General features: G+C 36.1%; 1 protein-coding gene across 1 annotated transcript; it reads right to left on the bottom strand.

Annotated features, from left to right (window-relative positions):
* Positions 1–261: 261 nt before the first annotated feature.
* On the bottom strand, positions 262–8,242 carry FZD5 (frizzled class receptor 5). The gene is made up of 2 exons (XM_075180228.1): positions 7,498–8,242; positions 262–7,051 (listed from the first exon to the last, which is right to left on the bottom strand). Exon 2 carries the CDS (start codon positions 6,910–6,912, stop codon positions 5,194–5,196), a length of 1,719 nt encoding a protein of 572 aa, XP_075036329.1. The 5' UTR covers positions 6,913–7,051; positions 7,498–8,242; the 3' UTR covers positions 262–5,193.
* Between the last annotated feature and the right edge of the window lie 2,413 nt (positions 8,243–10,655).

Below are 10,655 nucleotides of genomic sequence, written 5' to 3' on the forward strand. Positions count from 1 at the left end.
CACAGATGGAAAGATGGCCCTGCAATGGAAAAGCAGCATCCGGCAGACAGTTGCCAGTTACTGCTCCTCCATGTTGGTAATGGGCTGGGGATATGATGTCACAGAACAGAGCCATACTCCCAGGAGCAGAAGATGCCGTCCCAGGGAAGGCAAATATTATTTCAGTTTTGGAAATAAGCCTTAATGTGTACTGTGGATTATCTGTGGGAGATGCAGAATAGTAGGGAAGAAAATTCAGGTAACGACAATTTTAAATTATATTCAGCTTTATTATTTTCTACAATTATTAGGAACAGGTTGAACAAACAAAAATAGACAATTCTTTGCCTCCCATCATACATATCTAATATTTAATACAATTTTCTTTGAATAAAATTTTAAACTTTACCTTTACACAAAATATAATACACAGGATTTCATATAAATGAAACAAGGAGGGACACAAATGTACATCAATGTTTCCAGGCTGGTTATTCCCTTTACTGTTTGAGGAGAATGTCACAATGCTGCCACTGTATAGGTAACAAATATAAGTGCTTGGGGATGGCTACACTTGCTTTGGCGGAGTTTTGAACAAAATAAACCTGATTTTACCAGTAATATACCAGCACCAGAGATTATCTTTATGATATATAGTGGGAATTGTAGTTTTATTTCAATGTGAAAATACACTACAATACTTAAAACTCCAAGGCCATATAAGAGAGTTGCCAGTCATACAAAACATAGAACCTTAATCCACATTATGCATAAAAAGAAGTCAATATTTCACTAACAATGATATTTGTTTGTGTGATTACATGTCCCGTGCATGATGCTTACTCTGTAATTTTAATTCTGGCCCTTGTGAATCCTATATTTAAAACAAAAAGAACATTAAATATTTTGATTGAAATGTAAAATATAGTTAGCTTAACAAGAAAATGCAAGGCTGCACAAACCCTTGTGATATGGAATTAATTGCATCCGACAACATATACATTGTACATACACATACTTAATGGAACTATAGCAACAGTATGAGGAACAGTACAAGATAGGATATTAATGACATATTTTTTTATAAAAGCAACCCACTAGCATGACAGTGAGTTCCCCCTATGTCCAAGAGCCTTGCAGTCCAGGTAGTTCTCCATGGACCAACACACTTCCTGGACAGAACGGCAGTCCATCCAATCAATGTTCTCAATACACTTGCATTGTTTGCTGTATTCATAGTTCTCTAGTGTGTCAATCCGTGGAGAATTAACCAATAACTGGCTGAGGCCAGAGTGACATTTTAGTCCTTCAGAACTCCATCTGAGTTCTTGGAAGATATACAGTGTTTAGAATGTATTAAGGTTCCTCATCTAAGCCTAGAAGAAGAACCCCCCCCCCCCCAAATTAAATAGAAACCAGAGCAATTGTCAGGAAGAAGCAATAATTCCATATGGCCCTCGTTATACCAATATCACATTTTGAGAAGAAAAGTAAACAACCTCTTCCGATGTATTCATGGCTTTACAATACATAGCTGCTATTAAGAAACATCTTAAGTATAAATAACTGATATGTAAGATTCTTTTCTACAAATTAGATTCTGAATTGAAAATGGTATTTTTTTACACTTATTCCCCAGCTGAAAAACATTTCCGTAGGGAAGGCATGTCATCACCTTTATCTTTGGTTAAATAATGATCAGAATAAGATAAAATGCAGGAGCTGTTTATACCAAAAAGGTAGATGCTAAGATCTAACATGAATCTGTGTTTATCAGTGTATCAGCGGCAAAATACTGCCGGTCCTTTGAAGTCTCCACTTTGTGTAGTTATTGTACATGACATGCAGCTAACAGCGGTGCAGTGCAACACACAATGACAAATGCAGTGTGTGCTTTATTGTGACCCAACCGAGGTACTGCATTTTTTTGGTTAGTTACATGTTACTTAGCTAAAAGCAACTGTAAACTTAAATAATCCTGTAGGTGTAGCTAGATCCACTAACAATACATGTATAACAGTATTGTCATCTCATATATACAAATTGTATTGCAATATGTAAGTTACTTCAGTACTCTGTTGTGTTTGCAATACATAAAAGGATATGATATTTTCACATATACTATTCTCAGTCCAGTAGGCTTAAATATAAAATGAATGAATAGATCACATTTACAGAATTACTGCATTGCACACCAGAATACTAACAATTGTGAAGAGCCACATTGTGTGCTCAAGTAGCATTAATATCATTGCTATAAGCAAAAGTGGAGGTTGCTGTCTTGTGGGCTGAACAAATATTCACTTGAATGCATCCTCTGAATTCCTTAGGAACCAGGTATATCAGGAAAACATACTGCAATAGTAAACCGGATATCTCTAGTTAAGTTGTTGATTCAAAGTCCAGAAAGTAAACTTTACTTTTGCAATGACATTAAAAATGATTGTGCAGTGATTCCTTAACGCTCAGGCTCTCAAAATTTTTAGCTCACTTTATGAACCATCTTTTCAACAGGTTTTCATGCTCTGATGAATTGTTAGGCAAATCAAACAAAAAAATGCCATATACCTTGCACAATGGGCGCTGCTTGTTTGCTATTGTCAAACAGGAGAGGACTGAAGAGTCTGTGCAGCTTATCAAGTTTTCCAAGAGAGCATGTGACAGCAAGATCGAAACGGCCAGTTCATTTGCTATTTCACATTCTTTATTATGCTAGGAACTATGGATGACTATTTATTTTACCTTGTGTCTTTGCTCAGACATGTGAGCTATGCTAATAAGTTAATTTGTAGATTCTTGAACAACACGGTCTTAACAGGGGCAAATTAAGAAAATATATGAATTTTTTAAATTTCATTTGTTAACAAAAACTGTCAACTACAGATAAAGTTGTTATGTGTGAGCCTAACAGATCTGACATTAGAAATAATAAGCGTAGAAAGGATGTAAAATTGCTTGAACATGAACAGTCATAGCGCTTAGAAAGATAGAGAAATGTTCTTTTAGAACAGACCATGACATCATTTTATCATTTATGTGGATATGCAGTCTATAACAAATTGTATATTTCAAATAAAGTTTGTGTAACAAGGGAACGGACTTCCTACCTTTAAGAATGTAACATTATTTAAATGCGTACAGATCAGTTCGCACCGTATTACAAAAATCGCAGCAGTCCCAATTAATTGTCATGTCCCATATAACAAGATGTAATTTCAATTTTCTTCTGCACTGCCAGCCTTATCACCACATCAATATGTTGTTGATTTTACAGCCATATTACACAGAACAATAACAGACATGTGCAATCAACAGATATGTGTTACCGTATATATAAAATTCATAAAGAGGGAGGTTAGAATGCTGGGTTGAAACACAAAGCATGGCAAAACAAATACTAGAGCAGGACACAGTGACCAGCTTTACACAGTGACAAATGCTACAGACTGGAACGGATAGCCACAAGGCATCATACACTACTGCTGTACTTTTTCCATGCCTAAATACACAATGTAAACCCTCTTGAAATCCGTGTATTTGATGGTAAACAGAGTAAAGACACAGAAAAGCAATAAATTGTCTTTTTACGGTTCCCCTAATGGGAATATAAGAAGTTATGTTTCCTGGACACAGTGTCATGTGTCCAATAAAAGGTTCAAAATAATGAGCAATGTAATTAAATATGCCAATGTAAATACATTCTCCAACAGGACAGAACCATTGAACTACTACTTTAAGATTAATAATTGAGAACAGTGTGGGCCAAATTACAAATCATTTAGAATGTGAGATTCTAATCACATTTTTAAAAAAAAAAAAAAAAATACATTTAATATAAGCTTTGGTATAGTAGGTCTAGTATACAGGAAATATCTAATACCTATATTAAACAGACCTCTATTAAGTCTAAAATGTGCCGTGTAATTTACAGATTGACTGTGAAACCACTACCACACAAAAATAAAAAAATACATTTAAACATGGTGAGAACTGTGCCAATTTAAATCAAAACATTACTGGTTAAGGCATCATTCAAAACGTTATGCCCAATCATGTATATAGTTTCTTTGGAGAGTAATACCTACTCACAGCCTGCAGGTGTCATTGTTGCTATTGTCCATGCAGGTTTTGCTTTTACCAGCTAGACCTTGTGGGTTGTAAGAGTGTACCACTTTGCTACAGCGGGCTTGATCCATTAAGGAAAGTAAGGCAAAACAAAAAAAATGAGTATGTTTTCTCCTGGACAAACCATGTTACAATCAAAGAGGTGCAACTAGTTTGTTATTTTGCACATAAGGTAAATACTGGCTGTTTTTTCATATAGTACACAAATACTTGATAGCTTAATTTGCACACTGAAATTTAAGGTTTATCTAAGACATGCACTATCCCAATTATAAATCTGTCCACACATTTTAAATTTTCCTCCCCTCCAATTCAACATGGTTTTGTCAAGGTGCAAAGTTACTCTTTTTTTTTTTGCTTTCCTTAATTAAATCAGGACCAACATGCTAAAAAGGAGAATTACAATGGCTGTAAAAGCAGCTGGTAATTTTTTTTTCTAAATTTAGGTATACTTAATTTTGTACAACATGCCAGTTTTCCTATAAGGAATGCATTCACAAATTTCAAAGCGCAAAATATATATTGTTAATGGTTTAATAAACACTATTATGAATGATATAAAGTAACTTCTTATTTTGGATATAGGATGTAATAAAATCACCTGCCCTGTTTTAGAAGAAAAGGCAGGACCAACATATCAAAGTACAATATGTACAATGTTCATACAGCCAGGGGTCTGCCCAATACCCATTTATGTTAGTCCCTTATGGATTTATTGACTTCCTAAAGTACCACAGTAACTTGGCCTTACAGATGTAGACATTTATATGACAACTGTATTTTAAAGCCAATAAACCAAGCTTTGACAAATGTGGTGTCTCCTAATGTGTGCACAATTACATTCAAATGGACTATTTGTTGTCAACCTAAATATACATGCATTGTCTTCTAGAAGAGATTCTATAATGAAAGCTTCTGAATGTGAAAGATAAAACGTCTGAACCAAACGTTACTTTTACCAAAGTAACTGTACAGATTATCCGCAAATGAAGTAATAAACAGCAGTAGCACAAACATGAAACAAAGACAAGTATGGCCCAAAGCTCAATATTTGGGACTTGATAAAGTTTACAGTACAAGAGGTTTCATTCAAACATGAGACATTGGCACTTGCTTGTGGTATAAAGCTGAACTTGGTAAACCAGTCCTTGCTGTTACTGCTGTGCTGGCTTCACTGTATGCTAAAGCATTGATAGATTTGCTGCTTCTGCAACATCTGCCTGTGAATCTTCTCCACGACTCTAAAGTCTTCCCAGACCAAATCCACACGCCTGAAGTTATTCCAACCACTAGACACATAAAGTACTTTAACATGAAAACAGCATATTCAGGCCTCGATCTCCTTTTGTCCCCAGGACAAGAGCAGTTGTGGGATTTTCCCCAGAATTCTCTGTAGTGCTGTTCATATATATAACAGGCAACAACAATAGTTGCAGGTACAGTGTAAAGTACAGTAAATATACCTATCCTGATCATAAGTTTTTCCAGTTTGTCAGTTTTGGTGCCACCTTGTTTTATAACACTCCTAATTCTGAAGAGTGACACAAAGCCTGCTAATAGAAACATTGTTCCCGTGAAAAGATATACTACTAGAGGAGCCAGCACAAAACCACGCAAATTGTCCAGGTTTTGGTTGCCTACATAGCAGATTCCAGCCACTGGGTCACCATCCACTGAGCTTAAAGCAAGTACAGCTATGGATTTGATGCTTGGTATTAACCAAGCAGCCATATGGAAATACTGAGAGTAGCTGGCAATGGCCTCATTGCCCCACTTCATGCCAGCAGCCAAAAACCATGTGAAAGACAAGATCACCCACCATATAGAACTGGCCATTCCAAAGAAGTAGATGAGTAGAAAAACAATTGTGCAGAGAGCTGGTCCTGTTGTCTCATAATGAATGTGGTCCCTATTGCAGGCAACGTTTTCATGACCTACTGTAAGTCTGACAATGTAGCCAATGGATACAAAGAGATAGCAAGCAGATAGAAAAATGATGGGGCGTTCTGGATATTTAAACCTCTCCATGTCAATCAGAAACGTGGCTACAGTGGTGAAGGTTGAGATGAAACACAAGATGGACCACAACCCTATCCAAAAAGTAGTAAATGTCTTCTCATCCAGTGTGAAATAGGGCTGATAACATGGCACAGCACAATTTGGCACCTGGCCGGTCTTGATCCTATTATACAGTGGATGGGATTCTTTTGTTATGGAGATGAAAGGTTCCCTACATTTGCACACCCCATCACAGTCACTGTTCAGATGCCTCTGACTATGGAGAGGAGTCAAGTGTTTCGGTCCCCTTGGTGGATAAGTTGGCTTTGCAAACAGAGGTGGAAGCGTAGTGGTCTCTGTCCTGTTATAATCCATACAGAGGTTTTCTGGGTCTTCATTCTGTGGAAGTTTGTCACAGTTCATTCCCTCCGGCCAAGCAAAACCATATTGTCTCATGAGTGGAGAACAACCTGCTTTAGCTCTCTCGCAGACGGATCTGCAAGGAGGGAGAGGTTTCTTATAGTCAGCCAAACAAATAGGCGTATACATGCTACATAGGAAGAATTTCAGGTCAAGTGAGCACTGAATTACCACTAAAGGCCAGAACTGATGGACTTCCAAGCCAGCTTCATCCTGAGTATCATGGTTAAATTGGTTGGGCATATAGGTGTAATTATAACCAATGCCCTTGCACATGGGCACTGTAATCTCTTGGCAGACAATTTCTTTGGATGCCGTCGACACAGGTGCAGGAAAATGCAGGAGGAACACAAAGCCAACTACAAAGATCCCATGATTAAATCTGGCCATGATGTCAAGTTTCTACTTCTTTAGCAGCAATAGCCTGAAATACTTAAAACATATTCCGATAATGATATTTGCCAAGCTCAATGGATCTTCATTTATATGCAGAATCTCCACTAATATTGATGCATCAGGATTCAGTTTCCTAAAAAAAAAGAAATGAAAAGGAATACAACAATGTTATTGTTATGGATGTTTATTATACTTATTACGTATATATAAGTTGGTGAATGTATAATTGTATTTCTAATACAAAACACAAAAACACACTATTGCACTGAAGGCAATGCTACAGAATATCAGCAGGTGTTAGTTTATAAAGTAATGTATAATATTTATTCACCTTAAATTACAAGATTATCAACAGAATAAATAAAAATTGTAATGTGATGTTTTCAAATCAAGTTTCAGAAGCAATTTCATAATTGGAAAACTGTTCCAATACATAATTACAGTTTACAAAAATGTAGATGTTTTATGATACAAGAACAAAAAAAAAAAATATTAAATACTACTACAACTACTAAACATATTAACAAACATGCATTGCAGAAAGAAAAAGAACAACAAAATTAAAAGTAATGAATATACCTTAATGCATGTGTTAGAAGGCTGTCACTGTAAAGCCATGTGCTTAATCCGGACAAAGCCGTTTGCAGGTTTCCCTTTAAAATACCAGAGAATAGAAAAAAAAATTGAACTTTGAACGCTTTACAAAATAAATAGAAAATATCATGGACGGATCCTACTGCTCACAGACCCGTGCAGGGACGACAAGTAGTAGTGTGCAGTGGTTCACTCTGTAATCAGTCAGTCACTTAAATCATGTTCCTGAGACAGGGCGTTATTCTTTCCGAGATATGTGTTCTGTGTGTTTAAAATAAGTATAGGTGACCGAATAAATGATCTTATAAAAACACGCTCCTAGTTCATTGGGCAGCTTGTTCCTTCCCGACATGGTTAATCGTGTGGATCGTCAAACTTTTGCTTAGTTCCAAACGTTGTTGAGATAAACTTCTCATTGTTGGGTCACTTTCTCATTCCTGGTGCTGCCGTTTCGGCTACAATAAAAAGAATCCTTTCATAGTCATATGTTGGAAACTAAGATACTTTTGAAGTTTGATGATTTCGTGTTCGACAAATACATGTTTGTCCCGGAGCAGAACTACGTCCTCAGCAGATCCTCTGAAGAAAAGCAATGAGCTCCCTTTACTGATCCTGTGCACAATATATGTCTGTACACTAATAACCTGTTGTTTTATAGACTAATCCCTGATAATTGTAACCCCTTCAGAAGCAACAATCAAATCCGCCTCCGTTCTGGCTGGAGTTTGGTTATCTCCCTACCTGTGCTAAAGAGGCTTCACCACCAGAAACGCCCATTTGTCAAGTCTATCCAGCCCGCAGGTTATGATTGGATGATTGCACTGTAACCGCGCCCACTCCTGGAAACACGCCCACGCCACTTTACTCACTGTGGCTCTGTCTATAGACTGATTATCTTGCTGACTACTCGAGATCAGATTTAAGAAATGATTGCCATATAATATCACTGTAAAGGGAAGCGTTGCAAAAGTAATTATATATTTTCTATATCTGTGTTTCTATTAAGCTCATTTTGCCATTTACATATTTTGTTTTTCAATTTGTGTTTTCAACTTTTAATACCTGAGAAAGACACAAAAAAAGTAAAAATGCAAAGTGTACTATTGAGTTAAAATTGTTACAATATTTAATATTTGTGATGTAAATGTCTATAAATGTGACAGTTTTTAAATAATAATTACAGTTATATATGAAACAGGAACATTTAAACTAGTTCAAATGTAGAACATTTGAGGCCTGATTCATTAAGTCATACAAAACTAACGTATCGTCCATTTTTTGACATATGTTCAATATAAAGTCCCATAAGAACCCCAGGAAAAAAAAAATCAATAATTGTCACTTAATATATTATGGTCTTTAATGAAACAACATTTTGAAAAAAGAAAAACTTTTTTCTTTTTTGCCATAAAATACATTTATCAGGATGTTATTAATGTCTACTGCACAAGAAATATTTTTTTACAGTTGATTCTGATTACAAACACATGATCTAGCATGAAAATGTGACCATCATCACTATCACTCGGCACTTACACCTGATTTGTACCTGGGGCATGTGATACGACTGAAAAAAACCTGCTTTACAGATGCCCAAAGCTTGAATCAGATGCTGCGCATGTGCTTGAGCTTTGCACACCCTTACTGTACATTGACTACTGGCATATGCTTCTCCCCCTTCCTGTTCCGCCCATGAAATTGTAGGCTGGCGTAAGTTCTCTGATGTATAGTCTGTTAGTGGGCATGCACGGAGCAATTTCACGCAAAATACGCCATGTATTGACATTTATGTTCTTTAATGAATCAGTCCCTTGGTCCTTATTAAACATTGAGACTATATCTCTTCCTGACCACAAATATGTTAACTAAAGTTATTGCATTTTTCACACAAGAATATAATAAAATCATTAACTATCACAGACACTAAAATTTGCTATAAGCATCTTCATTTTCTTTAACTGTATTAAAATATTGAATAATTTAATATAAAAAATAAGTGATCCTTTAATATGTGGAGTGATAGCTCTGACATAAGCAGGGAGGAAAAACAATATTTATAGGTAGCAAAAGCAACAGATGCTAAAGGGTAGTAGTTCCTTAATGAAATAGAAACAGATATTCCATGCAAAAAGAGGGTTTTTTTTGTTTTTTTTAACAAAAATGGATATCAGATTATGGATGCAGCAAATTAAGACTAAATTCAACTTTGTGCATGGTACCTCATCCCTTTTTTAAACAATGTTGGTGTTCATATACTGCTCATTTTCAGTAGGGATTAACAATCCCTATTTCAGGCTCTGTTAATGCTTTATTTATTCTGCAGATAATGCAGTAAACACAAATGGAATGAATAATGTAAGTGTGCTCTTGATCTAAAAATGCCATCTGAGGTACAGTGCTCACCTAGCCTCTAGCTCTACTTGTCAAGCCTGCATATGAGCCCAGATATCTTAAGATCTTATGTATGAAAACTTTTGTATATACTATCGGAGTGATTTAAAGGTATATATATTTTTGCAAATTTGCGCCCGCATAGATATGCACAGATGCACATTAAATACATCTGTCTGTATTTATAGTTGCATTATGCTTAGGTCCATCTTAGAGACACCCAACAGTAAAGTGCTACAACATATGCTGACCCTATTCAAATAAATGTTATTAATCCTAATAAATAATCTCAAATATAAACACACACATAACTGGTGCACAATTTAGTACTTGTATGCCAATCTTGGAACTTGCGCCTACTTTGTGTAGGAGCAAAAAAATATGCCTACATAACACACAAGTAATACGTAACTCTAACCCTAGAGATCTAGAGGGGGTGGCTCCTACTGCATTGCACTTGTAGATGAGCGCTCCTGATCATACTCTCAAACCGCAAGTGATCACACATCTTAGATACGTGCAGCTCAAAATAATGGTTGCGGCCTATGCAGTGCACCAAATTTTATGTGATACAAAATATTATGATGCTCAAATGCACTTGCGTCCAACTCTAAATCAGGCTCTACCTGTGCACAACATAGAGAAAACATTAGCCCTGGAAAAAAAGAGCTGCCTGGAGCAACCCAGGACTCAGGCAGAAGGTTAGTAACATTTACACAGTGGGTGTCAGTGACTTTTAGAAATATGGTTAA

This window comes from Mixophyes fleayi, chromosome 7 (genome assembly GCF_038048845.1).
Source record: "Mixophyes fleayi isolate aMixFle1 chromosome 7, aMixFle1.hap1, whole genome shotgun sequence".
Taxonomy (NCBI): domain Eukaryota; kingdom Metazoa; phylum Chordata; class Amphibia; order Anura; family Limnodynastidae; genus Mixophyes; species Mixophyes fleayi.